The sequence below is a fragment of the Loxodonta africana genome, chromosome 1, assembly GCF_030014295.1.
Source record: "Loxodonta africana isolate mLoxAfr1 chromosome 1, mLoxAfr1.hap2, whole genome shotgun sequence".
In the NCBI taxonomy this organism is placed as follows: Eukaryota; Metazoa; Chordata; class Mammalia; order Proboscidea; family Elephantidae; genus Loxodonta; species Loxodonta africana.
The window spans coordinates 147,611,021-147,634,799 of record NC_087342.1 but is presented as its reverse complement, the minus strand read 5'-3'; the positions used below and the strand labels follow the sequence as shown (position 1 = coordinate 147,634,799).

The window sequence follows — 23,779 nt, the reverse complement described above, 5'->3', positions numbered from 1 at the left end:
CCCGCCCCAGGGGACACGTGCGCCTCCAGCTTCCCGAGCGAGCAGAGCGCGGGGCGGCGCAGCGTGGACACCGCCTGGAACTGCTACGCGGCTGCTGCGCCGGGGGCGGGGGCCGGGCGCGCACAGACCGGTGGGTGCCCTCCGCGGAGCTGCAGTCGCGCCCCGCGACCCCCGCCCAGGCTCAGCGGACCCGGGACGGGGCGGTGGAGGGGCGGGCGGCACCTCGGTGGGGGTGTCTTGCGCGTGGTGCTGCGGTGGGGGCGGGGAGAGGTGGGGCGGGGCGGGGTAGGGAGATGCATGTCTCCTGACAAAGGAGAACGAGTGGGACACGCTGAGCCGGCCCGCCCCGCCTGGAGAGGAGCAGGAGGGGGAGTGTCGGCAGGGGAAGGGGCGGGCCTTTCATTCACTCTCGGCCCCTCTACCGCCGCTGGAGCGGAAGGGCGGGGTCTCGCGCCCCCCAGGGGGTGAGGAGCAAGGGAGGCGGCAAGGCGCGGGGCGGAACTCTAGGGCGCGCGTCCCGAGGCGTAGGCTACGTCGTCACGTCAGCGCGGGAGAGAAAAAAGAGAGGAGCCGACTCGGCAGGGACTGGGAGACTGGACCGGGAGAGCGAGCAAGGGAGGGAGTGAGGGAGCGTGCGAGGAAGCGAGCGAGGAGAGGAACGGCGGCCGCTTGTGCCTGAGCGACTGCGGACGGGACTGGGAGCAGTGAGGGGAAGAAGCAGGGAGGAGAAGAAGAAAGGTAGAAGAAGGCAGACGGAGGCTGGAGATAGTGGTAGAGGGAGAAGGAGGAGCTGGAGGAGGGCAGGGGCTGAGGGAGTGAGTGAGAGAAGCGGACGCGCGAGGGAGGGAAGGGAAGGGGGGTTGCGCGGGCGCGCGCGCGCGCACCGGGAGCGCGCTCGGAGGCGAGTGGAACTGGATCGGGTTTGCTGCCAGCGGCGTGAGCTTCGGCCGCCATTTTACAACAGCTCCACTCGCGCCGGACCCAGGGAGCAGCGAGCACGCGTTTTCCACAACACGATTTCCTCGGACAGGATTCCTCCGCCGCAGCCCAACGGGGAGGTAACGACCGCCAGGACCCGGGTCTGGGAGGGGAGCTCCGTGACATTGTGGAGGGAGCTGGGGGAGGGCGGCGCGGGGAGAAACCGGCTTTTCTGGAAAATGGATTCCAAGGGGCAGAGGAGCACGTTGACTGGGACTGTCTGGGAGTAGGCCGCGGCCCGCGCCGCCACTACCTTCTCTCCTCCATGTGCTGCCGCCGTTCGGGCTTTGTCTGCGTCGCTCCATGACCCGCGCGGACCGCGAGCGGCAGCGGAGTTGGTGCTGTCGTGGCCGTCGCCGCGGCGCGGGAGTGGGCGGAGAGGAGCGGGTCCTGTCCCGCAGCCGCGCGACAGACTTGGGTGGTGCTCGTGGTCCGGCAGGCGTTGGGTAGTTCGTGGAACGCCTTCACGCCGCTGGGTTGTCGACCCTGGTGCCGCAGTCGCTGCACCGACGGGCGAGGGGTGGGGGCTTGCAGATAGCGCCGCGGTTTTCGTCTCGGCGGGGCAGGCGGGCGACCGGGGTCGCCGGCGGCCGGGGAGAGCCTGGGGCGGAGAGAGCCATGTGTCACCGCGGAGAAGGCGGCGCTGGGGGGGCGGGGAGAGCCTGTGGCCTGGCGCCGCCGCGGCCTCGGTGTTGAGGAACGAGACTGTGCTGTTGCTGCTGTTTTCGGGGGGCTCCGACTGCGACTTCGGGTTGATGTTGGGAGCCGGTGATGGTCGTCTTGGCCTGAGACTCGGTGGGCTTTCGTTGAAGGAAGTTGTAGGACATATGAAGGCGCAGAGCACGTGTTTCTAATGGGCTCCTGGCGGCCGCAGCGGTGAGGCTGCCGCTCTGGGTGCGGAGTCGGGGGCGGGCTTTGGGGTGCAGGGGTGAAGGGTGGAGAAATTGGGTGGTGGGAAGGTGGCTTGTGTGAGCGCTTTGTTCTTCGCTGACTCTTGTTACTGATGTATAAGCGGCAGGCGGGAAAAGCGCGCACTTTTGGGGGTTTACCTTTGAGAGGGACAAGCCCAGTTTTGCTTTTTCCACACACCTCATTCTCCGTTACCGGCACAGCCGCATGTGGCACGCTGGCGCGTCCTGTGCTAGTTGGGCTCCATTTGTAATACGGTTCTTCCTAGGGAGTGTTAGCAGGTGAGTCAGGGGTGGCACTAAGGAAACCTTAATGAATCGGTCCTTCTGTGTCCCGCTTTCCAAATCTGGCTTGTCAAGCGATAGTGACTTTAAAGTAAGGCCAGTGGCTTTAAAGTAAGGCCGCTTGAAAGGGAGCCGCAGGCTGACTGGTGTAGTAAATGGTAGAGAAAGTAAAGATTGGGGCTCTCATATTGTCCTATTTTTTTTGAAGATTGTAGTTTAATTTTGCTTATTGCGTTTGAACAGATCTCTGGAAACATGGCTACAGAACATGTTAATGGAAATGGTACTGAAGATACTACTTCTGCAGTTATCCATTCAGAAAATTTTCAGACATTGCTTGATGCTGGTTTACCACAGAAAGTTGCTGAAAAACTAGATGAAATTTACGTTGCAGGTAAGAACTAACACTTGCAAAATTACATTATGAAATTTTTCTATTGGATTTCTGGCTTTGAGCTAAAATAGCAACTTTTTGTGGTTTCCAATAAGTGTGGGAACTGGAGTTTTGACTCGTTGTGATAGTTGCTCAATTAAGCTTTGAACTACAGGTTAAGGTGTATAGAGGGAGGGAAAAAGGGAGGCGCTAAAGGCTAGTTGGCTGGATGGATAAGTATAAGACAGTAGCAACAGCTGCTGAATGTTGGGAGCAGCAGGCCATGTGACTTTTTTGGGGGTATTTTTATAGTAGAATTCTTGTTAAATAACTTGTTAACTGTAGACTTGTATGTACCCTGTCTTTCTCGGTGTGGCTGTTACTTTTTTCTAGTGGTATTTGAAATTGAGTAGAGGTTCAGTTGTCATTCTTGGTAGGTACATTGTTGGTTGATTTTAGGGTTTGTAAGTTTATATATTTATTGCAGAAGTACTTAGTATTCAGAACTGTCTGATTTAGATACAAGGTAAAAATGAAGTTGATTCATTGTAAATGTGGTTGAGGCCCTATTTAAGAATGCAGTTCAGAATGGGTGGAATATTCGTGTTTTTCATTATGTAGGTAAGAAGGGTAGCAGAACTGTTAGTTGGCATACATGTACCTGTATGGGTCAGCATGATCTTTTCTAAAAAAAAAAAAAAAAAAAAAATTTTTTTCCAAAAAATATTAAAACTCGACAGCTAATGAAGTTTTCTCTTCTCCAGGGCTAGTTGCACATAGTGATTTAGATGAAAGAGCTATCGAAGCTTTAAAAGAATTCAATGAAGACGGTGCATTGGCAGTTCTTCAACAGTTTAAAGACAGTGATCTCTCTCATGTTCAGGTAATGTTAACTTAATGTTGGTGGAAAAAGAATGAAAAATTTGAGTAGTTTCAGTATGCATTGTTAACTTTCGTTTAATTAGACGGTTATGTGAAAATTATTGTTCAATGTGATTGGAAAATCTCTTTACAGAACAAAAGTGCCTTTTTATGTGGAGTCATGAAGACTTATAGGCAGAGAGAAAAACAGGGGACCAAAGTAGCAGATTCTAGCAAAGGACCAGATGAGGCAAAAATTAAGGTATGTCTTCAAAAACTTGCTTTACTATCCCCTTCAATTTTAAAGTTCTTTTACCTCTTTTCTAGCTTTGGTAAATAGTCTTTGAGTGTGAAATGGGTGTGTGTGTATTTTTAAAATGTTGAGAGTTAATAACATGAGAAAATTTATTATCCTTTTCTACTTTTTAAAAAAAGTTTTTTGCTTTTCTTTATCTGTTAAAACAAGTTATTATTAAGATTTTTTTTGTTACCGAGTTACTGATGTTTATTTTAAATTTGTGCTATTGGTATTCCAAATAAAAGATTTAAAGAAATATATTCCTCGTATTTTTAGACACTATTTGAAAAGCTGTAAGTCCAGGTTACTGACAGTGAAACCAAACTAGGGGATCAGTTATCCCCTACTGGTAGAGAGTGTACATTTAGCAGTTGATTCTTTTCTTGGTATTCTCAAGCTCTCAGTTAAATGAATTGAGAACTTTAACACTGCCTTCTTACTCTTCCATTAGTATGAGTTATTAAGTTGTTTATTTCTAAAAGTAGTTTTTGGAAATGAAATTACTTAGCGTGGAAATGTCAGTGAGGAAACTTGGAGTGGGAGCTTTTGTAAAAGGTTTTGTGTAGAAAAGTAAGTTAAAATTCAGCTAGGTTTTGATCTTCGTGCTCGTGAGGTTTAGTTCATAGAAAATACCGTAATCATACCTGTTTTAACTTGGTCCTCTTATAGCATGGTAGTGCTCTTGTGTAGTTTTGGTATACTTTGTCAAGTTTTTTTTGTTTAATTAGATACATGAAAATTATTGTTCAATGTGATTGGAAAATTTCTTTACAGAACGAAAGTGCCTTTTTATGTGGAGTCATGAAGACTTACAGGCAGAGAGAAAAACAGGGAACCAAAGATTATGGTTTAAGAAAGTGAGTTACTAAGTAGGGCATAGGTGTTGGGTGATGGCTTAATTGTTCGGGAAGAGGGATGCCTAGAACATGGGCAAGATTGGAATGGAATATGGAGTTAGCTTTTAGATTCATTTGTGAGTTTGTGATTTTTACCAATCTAGCTTTGAGTGAATTGAGTTTGTTTGAAGTATAAATCTGATTTTCCTATGAAAATGGGGTGTGGTTGCCCCATTTGTAATTGTGTCAATTGTGATTAAATGTACATTTGGGAGTTTGAATTTATGTGACTTTATTACACTCCCTTTTCAGTCTGTCTTTGCAAAAGGGTAGCTTAAAGCTATAAAAAAAAAAAAAGCTATAGTATGACTCAAATTGTGGCGAGGAGGGTGTAGAGACATTTTCATAAAATATTTGAGGGGGGAATAAATAGTTCTGTCTCTACGTTTTTAGAGATTGACAAGAAGTATTACTTGTGTCATGTAAAAGTTAAAGAATCATAACTTCTTTGTAGCATAGGAATTACATATGGGAACCAGGGAAGATGTGAGTCATTTAGTAGTTTAGTTTATGTGATAGTCATAGATTTGAAGTTTAGTTTTGTTACTAACCAAATGTTGCACCCTGAAGCAAACTGAAGTTTGGGTGTAATAGAAAAAGAGAGGCCCCAAATACGAAGCTTTTTATGAGCCTTTTTGTTAAAAAGTTGAAGAATGAGTGAATTTTTATGAATTACTGTGTTTTTTTATAAATGTTTTTAGGTGAATAGAAAATGTTATAATCTGTCTAATCACTTTGATTTTTAGACTGAGGTGACCCCAAATTATTTAAGTCTTTTGATAAGTGTTGCCATGTAGCTGGGGTTAGCAAGTCTGTTTTTATTTTAGAATTTACCAGCCAAGTGTTGAATTCTTATTAGTTGCCCTTGAGTTGATTTTGACTCATGGTGACCCCATGTGTTATAGAGTAGAATTGCTCTGTAGGGTTTTCTTGATTATAATCTTAGTGGAAGCAGGTTGCCAGGCTTAGGCAGATGGACTACTTTTTTTGTAGTACTTTTGGCTGCAATAAGGAGATGAAGGGGTAGTTACAATGGTCTGAGTAAAATGTGAGTCGTATAAGTTTTGAAAGGTCACTTGGAAGTTAAAATGTAGGTCTTACGTCACATTTGAAATTTTGTGAAGTTTTCAAAGTCATTTTCTTTCTTATTTTTCTGAATAATTCCTGCTGTCTCGTGAAGCCTGGTACTTGAATAGCAAATGAATAAGTTATTTTTCCTGTAGCTCCAAGTTTCTAGACTTAGTTTAGGGAGTGTAATTTCTGGTGGTGTAGTGGTTGAGTGATACTGCTGCTAACCAAAAGGTCAGCAGTTTGAATCCACCAGCTGCTCCTTGGAAACCTTATTTGGAGCCCTGGTGGTGAAGTAGTTAAGAGCTCAGGCTGCTAACCAAAAGGTTGGCAGTTCAAATCCACCAGCTGCTCCTTGGAGACCCTGTGGGGCAGTTATACTTTTGATCTGTAGGGTTGCTATGAATTGGAATCGACTCAACAGCACGTAATAATTTCTATAAAGGTTGGTGAAATGCCTTTAATGGGGGTGTATACTTAGGGATGGGGTACTTGGTATTTGTTGGATAAGAAATATAGACTTGAGAGATGTAACTTATTTAGCTCCTTCCTTAAGAGGTAGAGTCTCAAGAGAGAATTAAAGTCTGGCAGGTTAGATGTAGTCATTTTTTAGGAGGCATAGCAAGTTGTTGATGGATTAAGATCTTAAATTTTTTTGTTGTTGTTGATTAAATGTAATTCAGTAACTAAAAACTAGGAAATGATCTGAATAGAATCCTGAAGTTTTTACTTTAATAAGATAGGGCTATAACAATGTTAAAGAAAAAATTGAAATAGACACCAGAGATTTGTGGGAAATGTTGCCAACATAATTAGAAAGATTTGAAAAAGATTGACATGAATGCTATATGAAGGTGTTTGGCCTTATTAGTTAAATGTATTAATGACATTTGAACTTTTCAAGGCACTCTTGGAAAGAACAGGCTACACACTTGATGTGACTACTGGACAGAGGAAGTATGGGGGACCGCCTCCAGATTCCGTTTATTCAGGTCAGCAGCCTTCTGTTGGCACTGAGGTAAAGAAATTAAAAATTTGTACCTTTTGTAGTAAATGCACAGGTATCTGGTTATCTAAAGAAATTCTCCATGGTTTTTACTTCATATTTTAATTTACAGATATTTGTGGGGAAGATCCCTAGAGATCTATTTGAGGATGAACTTGTTCCATTGTTTGAGAAAGCTGGACCTATATGGGATCTTCGTTTAATGATGGATCCACTTACTGGTCTCAATAGAGGTTATGCGTTTGTCACTTTTTGTACAAAAGAAGCAGCTCAGGAGGCTGTTAAACTGGTAAGTTTTTATACTTTCAATCTTCATATTATCTTTAATGTCAGTTTATTTTTATTATGTTTACAGGTAACCAAATATCTTTTCAAGTGCTGGCTGGTAAAAGTCTTATACATGCTCTGTGCCCACATTGTATTAGTGTTTAGGATCAATAAGAGTGTGGCCCAATTCCTTGTAATTGGTTGGTTGAGACTTGTGACTTAGTGATTTTTCTTTTTAGGGATGTGTAAAGGTATAAGAAAGGAACTAATAGCTAGGACTCCCGTAGTTTCTGGACATACCTGGGTCATCCCTTTTTGTAAAATACTTCACGAAGACATTTTAATTGTATGTTTTTAGTTAACGAAATAAAGGATTTTTGTAATGAGTGGTCTAGATTTTTTTTGTTTTTTCCCAGCTTATTAGAAAGAGAGATTTTTTTTTTAAATAATTTTTATTGTGCTTTAAGTGAAAGTTTACAGATCAAGTCAGTCCCTCACATGTAAACATATATACACCTTACTACATATTCCTATTTATTTTCTCCCTAAGGAGTCAGCCCCCTCCCTCCTTCCAGCCTCTCTTTTCATGTCCATTTTGCCAGCTTCTAACCCCCTCTACCCTCCCATCTCCCCTCCAGAGAGGAGGTGCCAACCTAGTCTCAAGTGTCCAACTGATCCAAGTAGCTCACAATCAGCATCTCTCTCCAATGCATTGTCCAGTCCAATCCACGTCTGAGGAGTTGGCTTCAGGAATGGTTCCTGTCCTGGGCCAACAGATGGTTTGGGGGCCATGACCGCTGGGGTCCTTCTAGTCTCAGACCATTAAGTATGGGAAAGGGGGATTTTTAATGTTTTGAATTATGGCTTACTTAATTCCCCTTCAAATTAAAATAAAAATAATATTTTTTTATTAAATTCCATGACTCAAGTGCATTTTGCACTTTATAGTTGAGGAGGCCAACGGTTGATTTCAACCTGTGCAGTGTACCAGAAAATACATAACTGGGGAAGAACCTTCATAGATAATTCACTAGCATGTGTGTGCTAAATTTGCTTTATCTGCTTTACATATTTTGTGGGTAAATCAAGACAGTTTAAAATCCCAACACCGATTTCTCCTGTTGAGAGTTTTTCCCCCTTTTCTTATCATCATATACATTGCTTACATTTTAAGACAAATCTTAGTTAGAAAAATACAACAATAAGTATGCTTTGTTTTGCTGTTTTGTATTGCATTGAGTCACTTCCGGTATGTGTGATGGAATATGGTGAAAGTTTAACGTTAGAAAATTATTCTATTTAAAAGTATCGTGTAAAAGAATTCAGAAGTCTGGGTGTTTTTGTTTTTAAATCGTGGCTGATTTTTGCCTGCTTAAAAGAACACTTCCTATTTCAGGAGGGATGTGTAGCTCTCTACAGGGCCTTTCACTGGTAACCTTTGGGCTGTGTCAAACTTAGATTCAGCAGTTCAGGTAAAATTAAGGATTCCTAGAGCTGGAGAAAGAGGTACTTTAGAAATCATCCAGTTTAAGCTCCTTCAATAAAAGAATAGAACATTTTTGCCAAGAGTAACAATAAAGTAGTAATAAATTTTAATGTGAAACTGCAAAATGGTCTGGAAGGTAATGAGCTATCTTACTATATAGCCAGTGATGTCAGGCCTATTTTATTTATTAGTATTACATATAAAGTTTTAATTTTGTTTAATGATAAATGGGTATTTAGTTTGTAAGTAATGGTTTGTGTATTAACACTTAAAAGGAATCTTTAAACTGACATTGGTAGGTTCCTTAATTCTTGTTATCAGAATATGCTAATTCTAGTAGGTTTTCATTGGGAGTTATTTCTAGATGATTTCAGAATCCTTATAGTAAAGATGTATCTTTAGAGAAAGATGCTTTATAATTACGGTTGTAGTAGTGATCTTGAGTGACAGCAGTACACATTATGAATTACATTTCAGCTTGGGCAGTTCCCCTTGGTTTAACAAATAATATCTCACAGTCCAAAACTGTACTGTTGCAGGCTGCTTAGAGAATAGTTTTATGGGTATAGTTAGTTTTTAAGTGTAATACAAAAACTTTATAGATAACCAAGCAGCCTTTTGATTGATCTAGGAACTAATGTGTTGTTTTTTCTCCCATGTTTCTCTGTTGTGATTTGAGTCCTTGTCTAGGGGCAGAATTACTTTTTTTTTACTACCTGATGAATAGGAGGCGCTTTGGATTATGGTGCCTTTGGAAAGCTATTCCTAGTGGTAGTGGTACACATCCACTGTGATGAATTGGAAGTATGGTTGTTTTTAAAGAATTTTTCTTTGACATGAGTCAGAGTCAACTCCATGGCAACTGGTTTTATTAACTTTGACTTTGGCTAGGATTATGGTGATACTGGAATTGGGAGATTGGTCTTTAATACAGCAATAACAGAGGACTGGACTTTTGAGGCAATGAAGTAATTGAAACATTCAAGAGAAAATAAAATTCAAGTTGATTTGGATCTTTTTGCTACTTTGTGGACTTGAGTATCTTCCCTGTTAAGTATAGGGCAGTTCCTCAAGGGAGCATATTTTGTAAGTTATTCTTATTTGTATTATATGTTAAGATCCTGGAAACCTTGGTGGTGTAGTGGTTAAGTGCTACGGCTGCCAACCAAAGGGTCAGCAGTTCGAATCTACCTGGCACTCCATGGAAACTCTATGGGGCAGTTGTACTCCGTCCTGTAGGGTTGCTATGAGTTGAAATTAACTCGACGGCAGTGGGTTTGGGTTTTGGTTAAGATTCTACTTAAGTTGCTGTTCTATCCAAGGTGAATTTTTATGTAAGATAATTGAAGGGTCATTGTAGTTACATACAACCAAATATTGGGAAAATACTTATTTTGCATTATTTTTAGATTAGAGAAGATTAAAGCACCTTCTCTTTCTGCTTTCCTGTACTTCTGAGTTTCTGGAGGAATACTTTCGGTGAAGGTAGTTTTTATATTTGGCCTTATTTTTTTTAAATACTAATTTGGCAGTGAGTTTTATTCTAGATTAAAAACTACAGTAGATCTAAAATTTGTATTTGAATTACCTGTGATAATGGATTAATGTTACCAGGTGAACAAGAGGCATGTAGAAGAACTGCAGACTTCTTCAGTGACCCTGTTTTCAGCCAGCATTTTCGTTGTATTTTGGAAAGTAAAAAAATTTGAGCCATAAAACGATGATGATTAGCTAGGGAAGCAAGATCCAAACTGTGAAAAGGTGAATCATAGCTACCCGTTGAGTGCTCGTTAAGGGACGAGAGCTGTGCTAGGTTCTACATTATTATTTTTAAATGCCACTTCAACCCTTTTTTCAAGGTAAGTGGAATTGTCTTCATTCTGCAGATGAGTAAAAAGGCTGGATGACTTGCCCAAGGCCATACACTTTAGTTTGACACAGACTTCTTTAGCTTGAGTGCCTGTTAACTAAAGCGAAACCAAACCAGTTGCTGTTGAATCGATTTTGACTCAATGGCAACCCCATGTATTTCAGAGTAGAACTATGCTCCGTAGAGTTTTCAATGGCTGTGACCTTTTGGAAGTAGATCAGCAGGCCTTTCTTCCGAGGCAGCTGTGGGTGGATTCAAACCGCCAACCTCTCAGTAGCAGAGCATTTAACTATTTGCACCACCCAGAGACTTCTGTTGTTACCTAGATATAATAATTTAAGCCAGCAGTACGAAATAGATATATGTCACCAGAAAGTCTGTTTTTTTTTTTTCTTAAGTTACATAGTGGTTTACGTAGTGTTAAAAGGAGCCCAGGAAGTAAGTCATATCTAGACTCCCAAAATATTTTTGACATCTTAGCACCATCTTGCTAGATGACTGAGAATCATGATTAGTCTCCCTACCTTCATTGTCCCTTTGCAGCCTGCCATGCAGCCACTTAAATTAGATCACAACATTTCCCATGCTGAAAACAAGCAACCTCCAGAGGAGGCCCTGTCTGACCAAATCTCCTGCATACCTCTCTGATCCTTTCTCCCCAGCCACACTTCGTCTTCTTTATTATCCAGCAATACTTAGCCTTTTTTGTCTTCCAAATTAGCTGTGTCCACTTCCATCTCAAGGCCTTTTCCTTCTGTTCAGCTTTCAAACACTTTGGCCAATTCTGCCTTCTCATCAATTGGGTCGAAGGCCTTTTCTGACTCTGAGCAGCACACCCCTCAGTCATCTGTGACTGAACATGATAGAAAAGAATGCTCAGAAGTGCTTGAAATGAGTTCTTGACTTTGTACAATAATTCTGAATCAGAATATAAGCTTTTTTTCCCGTTGTGTCCCTAACATTTAGAAAGTGCCCTTGTACAGTAGAGGCTGGATAAATAACTTGACTGGCTGACCAGCACCATCTGGTACATCATTATGACATAAGAATTTATAACGTTCCTATGTAGCTCATAGGCCATTTTGCTGTTTAAAGGTTATCTAGCTTCCGTTTGCAATTATTTATCATGTGCTCCCATCAGATGAAGGGATTAGAGTATATTAATGGGTGATGAGGATCTCCCACCCGTTTCCCCTTGGATGTTATTTGGAAATAATATGCGATGTTTGTGGTTGTCAAAAAGACCAAGAGGAAGGGCAGTTGAGGTGTGGTGTGCTATTTAGAATTTGAGCCCAGGGTCAGTAGTGATGCAATGCCCGTGATAAAAAAAAACCAAACATGTTGCTCTTGCTTCGATTCTGACTTATAGCAACCTTATAGGACAGAGTAGAACTGTCCCATAAAGCTTCCAAGAAGCACCTGGTGGATTTGAACTGCCAGCCTCTTGGTTAGCAGCCGTAGCTCTTAACCGTTACACCACCAGGGTTTCCAATGCCCGTGATGGTTCTGTGTAATAAAAATATCCTGCTGAAAATGTTCATAGTGCCTTTTACAAACATGTAAATACATGATCGCTGTTGTAATAGTCTCTGATGGCTTTCTTCACCAGAGTGGTTTGTGCATACCAGCATAACGCAAGTACAACCATTTTGATAAATGCAACTGACAGCATAGATTCACAAAATATTTCAGTAGCAGTTTAGCAAATATTTAGTGTGTTTAACATGAAAACTTTTGCTATGGGCATTCTAAGTCATTTGATCAAGTTTGACTTCAGAGGGTTTATAGGACATGAGGAGCTAATTAGAATTAAAGTGTCAGCAAGTTATACAAAGGTAAAAGAGAAATGGAAGGGATAGATTCCTATAGGTTAGAATGGTCAGAATGCATGGTAATAAAGAGGTTTGAGAGGGGCAGTGAAGAAATAGGTAAATCAAGTTGAAGCAGTATTTTGTGGAGGAAGTAGGGGATAAAAACTGAATGTGATAAGATGAATGTCGAAGGTAGTAGTCATGCCATGCTACAGGGTGCCATTAAAGTTTTGAGCATTGGTGTTGGTGGCATGATGTAAACGACAGAAGGATGAAGAATGTTTGGATGCAGAAGAGAACAAATGCCAGGAGGGTGTCAGGAATAGAATGGAGAGAGGTCAAATTTTGAAGGGGTGATAGGCTACTAGTAGTATGCTATAGGTTCTTTTCCTCTTTTTATTAATGACTTAAATAAGGGTGTAGTTGAGCTGTTCCTGAAGTATTTGGTGACTGGAAGATGCATACAGTAATTACTGTCCAGAATGACAAAATCAGGATCTGAAAGGATTTTGATAGCTTGGGAAAGATAGCTCACGTTTAGCAAGCTGGAATTGAGTTAGGGACAGATGTCAAGTCCTGTACACAGTCAGGTTAACAAGCAAATTATAAGCTGTGGTGTTGAGTCAGCAGTGTGATGTGATTGCCAAATAAGCTAAGGTTATCATGGACTCTCTGTAATGGAACCATGATGTCTAGAAGTAGATTAATAATAGTTTCCAGCTGATCTTCCTCAGCCTCAGTCTGCATCTGTAATATTTATTGTGTCATGAATGTCACTCTTTGAGGGAGGGGTACATTGTTTCCTTTGGAGACACTACAGTTCGCCAGTGTCAGGTAAGGAAAGATTAGCCAAGTATAGGAAACAACTGAGTCATGAAACTTAAATGCAGGTATGTGAAGCACTGTCATTTGGGAAAGGGAGTAGATTTATTCTTTGTCTCACAAAACACAGAAATAGAATTGATGGATAGAATTTTTAGGGAAGTAAATTTTAGCTCAATGTGAAGAACAACTTTCTGATTAAGAAATGGCTTAAAATGAAGTGGACAGGCTTGAGAGGTAGTGCTTTTCTGCTGTAAGAAGTGTTAACTGAGATTGCTGAACTTCTGGGGATTTGCTGGCTTACTGGCTATGAAGGGAGGAAAACAATGACTTAAGATTTTACCCTTAGATGACAGGAATGTTACGGATTAATGTAACTCTTTGTTTTGGTGTTCTTAAGTACTGAAACTGTACTGATTAATGTTGGAAGTTTATATTGGGTCACCACACTGGTTCTGAACCTAAAAACTAGATATCTGAAACCTATCTTTTAACATCTAGGGTCCACCTTCCTGGAGTTGGAAAGACCTTTTCAGATTTTTTTGTTTATTTTGATGCCATCATAATGTCCTGATGGCATATTAATTTTTTTTGCTAGTTATGATTTATCAATATTAAATTAGAAGCACCGAGTCTCAGAACAGTTCTTTTTTTAATGCACTCCCACCATCTAATTCACTGTTAACCATCTGCTGGATGAGAAGTTTATTTTTGAGTTCAAGGTGATAGGTTTCACAGAATAAAAAACCCTGCTGTGGAGTTGATGGCAGACTCATAGCAACCCTATAGGACAGAGTAGAGCTGCCTGCCCCATAGTGTTTCCAAAGCTGTAAATTTTTACGGAAGCAGACTGCCACATTTTTCTCTGGAGGAATGGCTGGGTGGGTTCAAACTGCCAACCTTTCAGACAGTGGTAGAGCACCGTAACAATTGTGCCAATCTATTCCTGGTGATAGATTGGCCTTAAAAATACTAAAGAAGCAGAAAGATTAAGTAAATCAAATACATACGTGGGTAATTACATACACACATACACTTAATTTGTAGATGGGGCACTACTTCAGGAAATGTTTATTTCCAGGTACTTTATTTGGACAGTGTACACAGAGGGTCTCTACTTTGTTCCTTGAATGACTTATTTTCATGGGGAAACTCATTTATTCTCTATGGGTCCCATAAAATTCTTCTAATCATTTTATTAAAAAATTGTGGGTAGGAGAGCATTACAGTTTACTTTATAAATCATGCTACGTCTTCATGTCATTTATGTTCTTTGGAATGCGTTTAGAGACCACAGCCATCCTTCATACCTGAAGGACTGGTGATGACAAGCTAGAAGTAAAGAAACTTCTACTGTAGGCAATAATAGAAATAGTTACTAAGATTTTATATCAATATTGTTAATGTGGCCAGGTTGATGGACATGTTGGTTACGTTACAGATTGACTGTCTTTTATTTGTCTGATTTTTGTTGCTCTGGTAGAATTTTTTCAGTCTTTGTTCCCTGTCCTTCCTAGATTACTTTTTTAGGATTTTGGTCATTTACAGTACAATTCAGAATTACTAATTTTTGTTAAAATTTTTTTAATTTTAAATTTTAAGTTGAGTATTTTTTAATAAGTTCTGCCCTTAGAATATTTGAAAAATAAAAATACAAAAAAAGAATGAAAATTACACTAAATCCTATCATCCTCAGAATAACTTCCACTTTCTCTTTAAGTACTTTGTTTTTCCTTTTTTTTTTTTTTTAATGATGTTTTGTTTTTGTCAACTCCTAGAACTACATCTAGAGCCTATATTGAAAATTGATTTGTCGCTATAACTGGCTTATTTGTTACATCATAAGAATCTACGGAATTTGTACGTCTTAAACCAATTTATTGGGTTCTCAGGCTAACTTTATTTGTAAAATAATGTATTGTACTCTACCTGTCCTAGCCATTGGTAAAAGGTCAGTAGTCGCATCAAAAGCCAAAAAAAGAAAAAGAAAAAAAAAACCCCCACTGTTGTTGAGTTGATTCCTACTCATAGCAACCCTATAGGACAGATTAGAACTGCCCATAGAGTTTCCAAGGAGTGCCTAGTGGATTCACATTGCTGACCTTTTGGTTAGCAGCCATAGCTTTTAACCACTATGCCACCAGGGTTTCCTACTATGCCACCAGGGTTCCCAGTAGTCTCATCAGAGCCCATTAATTTATTCAAATTTATAGGAAACTTCAGGTATAGAACCAAAGGTAACCATACCCTATGCAATTATAGATTCAACCATAGCCCTACTATTTGGCAGGGAACGGGAATGTCTGCTTTTTTAGAGATTGGTCTAATGGAGGAGAAAGACATTTTAATACAGCGTATGTGCTCTGTGAGAAGACAAAAAGTCTCTGGCAGGATTTTTCAGCCATGGCACTATTGACATTTTGAGTTGGTTAATATGTTGGTGGGCTGTCCTGTGCTGTATAAGATAGTAACAGCATCTCTGGCCTCTACCCGCTAGATGCCAGCACCAGACACCCCCCACCACCAGTTGTAACTATCCTCTGGGCTCCTAACTATTGGTCTGTGTTAACATAGAATGACTTTTTTTTTTTTTTTTTTTTTTTAACCTTCATAGGATTTAGCGATTGCAGAGTATTTAATAATTGAGTTAAATGTTCTGGGTATGCAGAAGAATTTGCATAGGAGCAAGTTTCATAGGGAAGCCCTGGTGGCGTAGTGGTTAAGTGCTGTGGCTGCTCACCAAAGGATCAGCAGTTCAAATCCACCAGGTGCTCCTTGGAAACTCTATGGGGCAGTTCTACTCTGTTCTGTAGGGTCGCTATGAGTCGGAATCGACCCGACAGCACTGGGTTTGGTTTTTTGTTTGGTTAAGTTTCATAGAAAGCATTTTGTTCAGAGACTTAGAAGTGTTAAAACTGCATGTTTGAGAACTGATATAAATAGTTAAGCTTACCTATTATGGAGAGAAAAGGGTAATAGCAGGAGTTCTAGAATGAACTTATGTCCAAGTATTTGAACTTTATCTTTTTGATGAGAAACCATTGAGAGATTTTTCAATAGGCAAAAACTGTTGTATAAAATCATATATGCGTATATTTTATATGTATAGATTTTTTTTTAATGTTAAATCTCTGGCATAAATGTAGACAAAAAACCAAACCCAGTGCTGTCAAGTTGATTCCGACTCATAGCAACCATATAGGACAAGCAGAGCTACCCCAAAGAGCTTCCAAGGAGTGCCTGGCAGATTTGAACTGCTGACCCTTTGGTTAGCAGCCATAGCACTTAACCACTATACCACGAGGGTTTCCATAAATGTAGACAAGTAGGAGTAAGTCTGGGATCAGTGTACAGAAGTTTGGATAGTCTGAAGTGAGTTAGTGGGGAAGAAAATATGAAACGGTTGTGAATTGGAGGTAGATTTTGGACTTGGTATTTCATTGAATATCTGGAGATGGTGGAGAAAGGAGAGGGGAGGAACCGAGGGCAGTTTTCTAGCTTAGTTACGTTTTCTTTTGTTACACCTGATAAACAGCTATTACACCAGATTGGGAATAATCAATGAGGAGAGGAACAGTTTTTCTTTTGCCGTATAGGGGGGTTGCGGGAATTCGTGTCGGTCTTGAGTTTGTATAACTCTGCTTGTATGTGTATATAAAATAGATTGTAAGGCCACATGTAAGCTGATTATTGGAGAATTACTGCTGCTGTTGCCACTACTGTTATTGACATGAAATTTTTAGGGTGGTTTTAACTATGCAGTTTTACTAACATAATCTGTTGGCTTATCTTTCTTGTTCCAAACTTTATTTGTAGGCTTGATAAAAACGAAATTGGAAAAAACAGATTCAGAATAACAAGGAGCTCTCTTTTTAGACCGTGGTTGAAGCCAAATACACCTTTATTGCAACTTTTTACAAGAGGGAGATGGAAAAGTTGATTTTGATGTTAGTTAACAGAAAAGCAGGCAGAAAGCTTGTGCTATTGAAGTCGTTTTTTCTTGTATGAGAATACCTGGTTGGCAGGATGAATTTGAGTAGAGGTTCTGGGTTTAAGCTATTGTAGCATTGGCAATTCTTGAATTTAAACAATACTGCTATAAAAATAGATACGATTATTTATTACGCTTTCCTAGATTTAAAGGTCTTCACAACAAAATTTTGCATTCATTTGATTCATCAACTTATTTGGTGTGTTTTGTCAATACAGTCTTCCTATCTATCAGGCTACAATTTCCTTTTACAGTACCTTAAGGGGAACTGTATTTTTTAAAGGATAAAAATAGTCGATAAATGTAGGGGTGAAAATTGTTAAAGGTTTTGTTTTTTTGTAGGGGTGAAAATTGTTAAAGGTTTTGTTTTTGTATATGGATTTGCATATCTTATACGATAAGCACTTAGGATATTACAAGTAATTTTAAAACACTGTACACTATTTTTCTCCCTTTTAGTATAATAATCATGAAATTCGTTCTGGAAAACACATTGGTGTGTGCATCTCTGTTGCCAACAATAGGCTTTTCGTGGGCTCTATCCCTAAGAGTAAAACCAAGGAACAAATTCTTGAAGAGTTTAGCAAAGTAACAGGTAGGTTGGATTTATTTGGAAGTAGGTGCAACTTAGAATAATAAAGATAATAACATACTTCTCTGTGCCAAGTAGTGTTCTAAACACTGTGTTTATTGACCCTTTGAATGCTTATTACAACCTTATACCCAGAACACAGTGCCATTGAGTCGATGCCGACTCATAGCAACCCTATAGGACAGGATAGAACTGCCCCACAGAGTTTCCAAGGAGCGCCTGGCGGAAACAAACTGCCGGCCCTTTGGTTAGCAGCCGTAGCACTTAACCACTACATCACCAAGGTCAACCTTATAAGGTTCGGCAGATAACTGGTATCAGACTAGAAAAGTGTCATTAAAAGGAATTTTAGTGTTTACCTGCATGATAAAATTTAAAGGTGTTGGCATTTCGATTTGACCTGTACTGCCATTTCCTAAAACAATTATATAAAGATTTTTAGGTAAGCCGAATAGTCCTTAGGTCTGATTAAAAAGAATACATTTTGTTTTCATGGGGTCTTCTGTGTTGGCAAAGCTTGATTGTGTTAGGTATATTCATTACAGATTGAGGAGAGGGTGGATCAGGTAAATCTGAACCTGTTATTTTGAGAGTCCTTTGTAAAGGTTGTCATTGAAGAAGAGAGATTGGTTTTTATTTTGATACTGAAACAATATCTTAGAAAAATAATCCCTCAGTACACTTGTTCTTGCTAATTATTTTATCTGATTTCCTTGGAACGGTTGCTGCTTCCTTTCAGAGGGTCTTACAGATGTCATTTTATACCACCAACCGGATGACAAGAAAAAAAACAGAGGCTTTTGCTTTCTTGAATATGAAGATCACAAAACAGCTGCTCAGGCAAGGCGTAGGTTAATGAGTGGTAAAGTCAAAGTCTGGGGAAATGTTGGAACTGTTGAATGGGCCGATCCTATAGAAGATCCTGATCCTGAAGTTATGGCAAAGGTAAGGTAATAGCAATCAAGGCAGAAATTTGGGGGAGGAGGAGGGTTGGTGGAATGAAGAGTGAAAAGGCTTTAGAGGGTGAAAAAAACTTTGAAAAAATTGTGTATATTTTTATAAATAATTTTTGAAGGTGAGGGAAATATTCTTTACTAAGGAATTAGGGCCACATGCCAGAAATACCATGTATTTGGAAAGTGAATGTGTAGAAATTTATTCATGGACACTTAGCCATAGTTAAGAGACCTTTCGTGATTAAATGGCCTACATGCTATAAGGATGGGTCAGTTTAATTTTTATTTGGATCCTAAGAGCAATTGCTTTTGCGTTTTTGAGAATGGCGCCATTAGCTAACATGATTTGTGTATTAGAAGTCTTACTCCTAAAAATAGTGAACTGCATTGGCCCCAGCTGAGCTGCTGCAGTTACAAGGTTTAGCTATTATTAGGTACCCTGCTTCAACAGTCAGTTTAGACACCCTATGAGAACAAACATCTCTTGAGTCAATACTTTACTCTCATTAGTGCAGTTTGCAGTTGTTGCTGTATCCTTTGTCTTTCCCTTAAGCATTCCCCTTTAATGGTTATAGGATAACCCAAAAAAAAAAAAAACAAAAAAAAAAACCAGCACCATCGAGTGGATTCTGACTCATAGCGACCCTATAGGGCAGAAAAGAACTGCCCCAGAGTTTCAAAGGAGCGCCTGGTGGATTCGAACTGCTGAGCCTTTGGTTAGCAGTTGTAGCACCTAACCACTACACCACCAGGGTTTCTTGGTTATAGGATAGGTGTCAGATATAACTAGTTCAGTTAAATAAAGAGGGGAGGGTGAACTGCCTGGAGAACTGTGAATATAGTTAAAGGATTCTTTTTTTCTTGTGGCCTGTGAAACTCCCATTAGCTTAGCACTTCAGACAAGGAAATTCAGATGTTATTTTAGGTGTTTAGGAGGGAGCGATAGTGTCTCTTAACTAAAAGGTTAAATTTTGTAATTTGAGAGATTTCAAGATTGAAATATCAGTTAACCCCCCCCATGACTTCAATTTGACCACTTGTTTTAAGTGTTAAAACTTGAACACCTGTCTCAGGATATGGTATTCACAGTGTTAGGAAACAACTATTCCCATTTTATTGCAGAACAGTCACTAATAAAACAAGCATATGTTGTTGTGTGCTGTCTAGTCAATTCTGACTCGTAGTGACCGTGTAGGATGAAGTAGAACTGTCCCACAGGGTTTTCTAGGCTGTAGATTGCTGAATCTTTCTCCCATGGAGCTGCTGGGTGGGTTCAAACCTCTGACTTTTTGGTTTGCAGTCACCAGGGCTCTCCTTACCAAGCATGTAGTCTATCTGATGTTCTTCTGATGAAAGTTAACTTTGCAAGGTGAGAGGGGCTGGCATCTTGGAAATGGAGCCCTTTGGAAATATACAGGGAGTTTCTGCTTTTTTATTTCAGGTAAAAGTGCTGTTTGTACGCAACCTTGCCAATACTGTAACAGAAGAGATTTTAGAAAAGGCATTTAGTCAATTTGGGAAACTGGAACGGGTGAAGAAACTAAAAGATTATGCTTTCATTCATTTTGATGAGCGAGATGGTGCTGTCAAGGTAAACAAGTGGGGAATTACAGGCATCTGATCCAGACTAATGATTTTTTGTCACTTTAGAATCAGAACATTTTAAAAATTGAGACACAGAGATCATGTAATCTAATCAAGCAAACCTTTTTTTATTGCTGTCGAGTCAGTCCCAGTCATGGTGACCAGTGTGTCAGTAAGAACTGCACTCCATAGGGCTTTCAATTGTTAATTTTTCAGAAGTAGATCGCGAGGCCTTTCTTTGAAACAACATCTGGGTAGACTCGAACCTTCAACTTTCCAGTTAGCAGCTGAGTGTGTTAACCATTTGCACCACCCACAGACTCCGCTAACCTTTGTAGGCCTTACTTTAGTGAGTTGTGCAACTTGCTAAGTCAAAAAAATAGTTGAAGAGCTGGAGCTTTAAATAAAATCTTAACTCCAATCCTATTTTATCTCACTGAATGAGGCTTTTTCCCATCCTTCCAATGTTAATGATAAATGATACAACATTAACTAGGTCATAATTGTTTCTTTCTGCTCTTATATTGATCAGTATCTTTTTTTTTAAGGCTATGGAAGAAATGAATGGCAAAGACTTAGAGGGAGAAAATATTGAGATTGTTTTTGCTAAGCCACCAGATCAGAAAAGGAAAGAAAGAAAAGCTCAGAGGCAAGCGGCAAAGAATCAAATGTAAGTGAAATTTATATACATTTTAATATTAGTGTATTAATTGAAGAATAATTGTTGTTGCTCAAACATGTTAAAGTCATCACACACCTACACCTTCACCTTCCCTTTTAAGAAGACTGGAAAGCTTTGAGACGTGAAGAAATGCCAAGGATCTCAAGAGAAGTTGAATGAGCTCTTGATACTTGTGAAAAGTAATCATAATCCTAAATAGCTGGAATTTTGTTTAAATGAGACTCAATCTAGCATATTTTAAAATATATTTTACAGAGTATATACCTGAAAATGTGTTTTAAATATTGTTGTTAGGTACCGTCCAGTCAGTTCTGACTCATAGCAACCTTATAGGACAGAGTAGAACTGCCCCATAGAATTTCCAAGGAGCTGCTGGTGGATTTGAACTGTGACCTTTTGGTTAGCAGCCAAGCTCTTAACCATTATGCCACCTGGACTCCTTTTAAATATTAGGTGTTGAAAAACCTTAACTATTTGGTTAAAGGTTGGAGAGTTCATTCTCAGAGAGGGGATATTAAACTCCAATTAGGATAAACTCTGCTTTGTATCAAAAAAAGGCTTTTTTATTGTTACATAGTACTTATTTGCCACTCTAAAAGATTTCATATACTAGGCATGGATTTTGAAAGATGAAATAAGAGGTTATAGCTAATTTAATAAGCAAATGATGTATTGAGATGAGGAAATCGGGTGTTTAGTGAATTGTATTAACTTGAGGGATCTTTTCAAAAGATCTCTAAAAGGACATCGGCACATTAAGACAGTGAAGGCAACTTTCAGTTGGTGAGAATGTAGTTAGCACTTTAAAAATTTTGATTGGTAATTGATTTCTAAGAAGGGAGAGGGATAATTGCTATTTGGTATAAGAACATTGAGCATAGCTATGTCTAAGGTCAGTTTTCTTGTTCGTTGCCCTTCTTGGGATGCAAAAAAAGGACGATTGGCGTCTATATTTCAGAAACAGGGAAGTGATTAAGTTTTAACTTTCACGATTAGGTAGGTCAACAAGTACTGAGCCGTAGTTTCTTCCATTGTAAAATGGGATCCGACTAAATATGTAAGGTCTCATGTGCTGTCATTATCTGAGTGACCCATACTTGTTCTGAGACTAAAGAAAAATATGTTTCATAGGCTTGGTGATAGTATAGTAGAATAAGACTATATATAAAGAGCTAGCTTTTGAGGGAGGGAGCCCTTGCTCTGTCTGTGAAAGCCCTCTTAATCTACTGTATGCACTGAAAATGTGAAGTTTCTTATAATCTGTTTCTGAAAATGATAATGGTTTATTACGTATAGAGGGGAAGAATGTACATATAAAGGATTATGTTATGTATGTGATTAGAGTAGTTACAATTCTGTATAATGTGGCTTACTAAACGGGAAGGTGACAACTCAGTAGAAGGTGGAGAATGTCAGTATATCAACATTTGAAAAGAACAAACCATGGAAGGGATGACTGATGTGATGCTTGTATGCCAACTTGATACAGTCATTCAGTGCTTTTTTCCCCCCTTTATTCATTAATTTTTAAATATTTCATTGTGTTTTAGGTGAAAGTTTACATAGCAAAACTGGATTTCCAATTTAACAATTTTTATACAGCTTGTTCCATGACATTGGTTACATTCTCACAATGTGTCCACATTCTCATTTTTTCCATTCTTTTTGTTTTGTATCCATTGCTCTAGGTTCCCTGCCCCTCCTTAGCTTCTCATCTTTGTTTTAGGGTAAATGTTGACTGGTCTCTTACAGTTGATTCTTTAAAGGAGTGTAGTATTCACAAGTGATATTGTTTATTTTATAAGCCAATCTATTATTTGGATAAAAAGTAACCATTGAGAGTGGCTTTATCTCCAAATTTAGAGGATATCTTAGGGTGATAGTCTTGTGGGGTTCCTCTAGTCTCTATCAGTCCAGTAAGTCTGGCCTTTTTTTCAGAATTTGAGTTTTGTTCTGCATTTTTCTTTCTACCCGGGACCTTCTATTGTGTCCTTGGTCAGAACGGTTGATAGTGGTAGCTGAGTACCATCTAATTCTTCTGGTCTGAGGCTAGAGAAAGCTGTGGTTCATGTGGGCTGTTAGTCCAGTGGACTAGTATCTTCGAGTCTTTGGTTTCCTTCATTCTCTTTTTTTCCAAACAAGTAGAGGCCAGTAATTGTATCTTAGATGGCCACTCACAAATTTTCAACACGCCAGACACTACGCACCAAACTGGGATTTGGAACATAATGAACTGTGTTATGCCAATTGATGTGAGTTGTCCCATATGAGACTATGGTCCCAAGCCTTCAAACCCAGTAATCCAGTCCCACAAGGTGTTTGGTTTTGTTTAGGAAGTATCCATAACCGTGCCTTCTATGTGGCTTATTATATATGAATATGTAGCACACACTGATATGTATATGCATACGTATGCCTACAGATATGGCTGTACATGCGCACCCATATATGTGCATGTTCCTTGCTATACACATACATGCATACATGTCTACCTATGTAGCCACACATTTTTTTGGTTGTTACTGTTGCAAAATTGTATGTTACAGCATTTACTGAAATTATTCCTTATACTTACATACTTGGTGTCTTCATTTACCTTGGACAAGTTGTGCAGACATTACCCATAGCTCCCCTTGCCAGAAATAACAAGTGTCTGATTCCCCCTCCGTTCCCTTCCCATCCCTGGTAACCATCAAAGAACGTTGCTTTCTGTGTACATATTTATTCTTGACATTTTATAAAAGTGACATCATACAGTATTGGTCCTTTTGTGATTGCCTTATTTTACTCAGCATAGTATTCTCCATATTCATCCATGTTACGTTTCGCAGACTCATTATTCTCTGTAGTTGCGTAGTATTCCATTGTATGTATGTACCACAATGTGTTTATCCATTCATCTGTTGATGGGCATTCAGGCTGTTTTCATCTTTTTGCTGTTGTGAATAATGTTGCAAAGAATATGAGTGTGCATGTTCTATTCGTGTCACTACTCATATCTTTAGGATATATACCGCTGAGTACAATTGCTGGCTCATAAAATAT

At 39.7% G+C, this 23,779-nt stretch overlaps 1 protein-coding gene across 6 annotated transcripts in view; it reads left to right on the top strand.

The window, feature by feature from the left end:
- The first annotated feature begins 949 nt into the window (after nt 1–949).
- The window catches only part of SYNCRIP (synaptotagmin binding cytoplasmic RNA interacting protein), a 37,113-nt gene continuing 14,283 nt past the window's right edge, over nt 950–23,779 (top strand). For 4 of the 6 annotated variants that reach the window (XM_064288767.1, XM_064288761.1, XM_064288749.1 and 1 more), the window contains exons 1-10: nt 951–1,058; nt 2,415–2,565; nt 3,309–3,427; nt 3,560–3,667; nt 6,572–6,685; nt 6,786–6,962; nt 17,380–17,515; nt 18,252–18,457; nt 19,910–20,059; nt 20,601–20,722. In XM_064288767.1, coding sequence (XP_064144837.1) covers nt 2,427–2,565; nt 3,309–3,427; nt 3,560–3,667; nt 6,572–6,685; nt 6,786–6,962; nt 17,380–17,515; nt 18,252–18,457; nt 19,910–20,059; nt 20,601–20,722 — 1,271 coding nt within the window. In that variant the 5' untranslated portion in view covers nt 951–1,058; nt 2,415–2,426. Of the gene's footprint in view, nt 1,059–2,414; nt 2,566–3,308; nt 3,428–3,559; nt 3,668–6,571; nt 6,686–6,785; nt 6,963–17,379; nt 17,516–18,251; nt 18,458–19,909; nt 20,060–20,600; nt 20,723–23,779 lie in introns of all 6 variants that reach the window. The other 2 variants (XM_064288777.1, XM_064288769.1) reach the window with 1 other exon arrangement.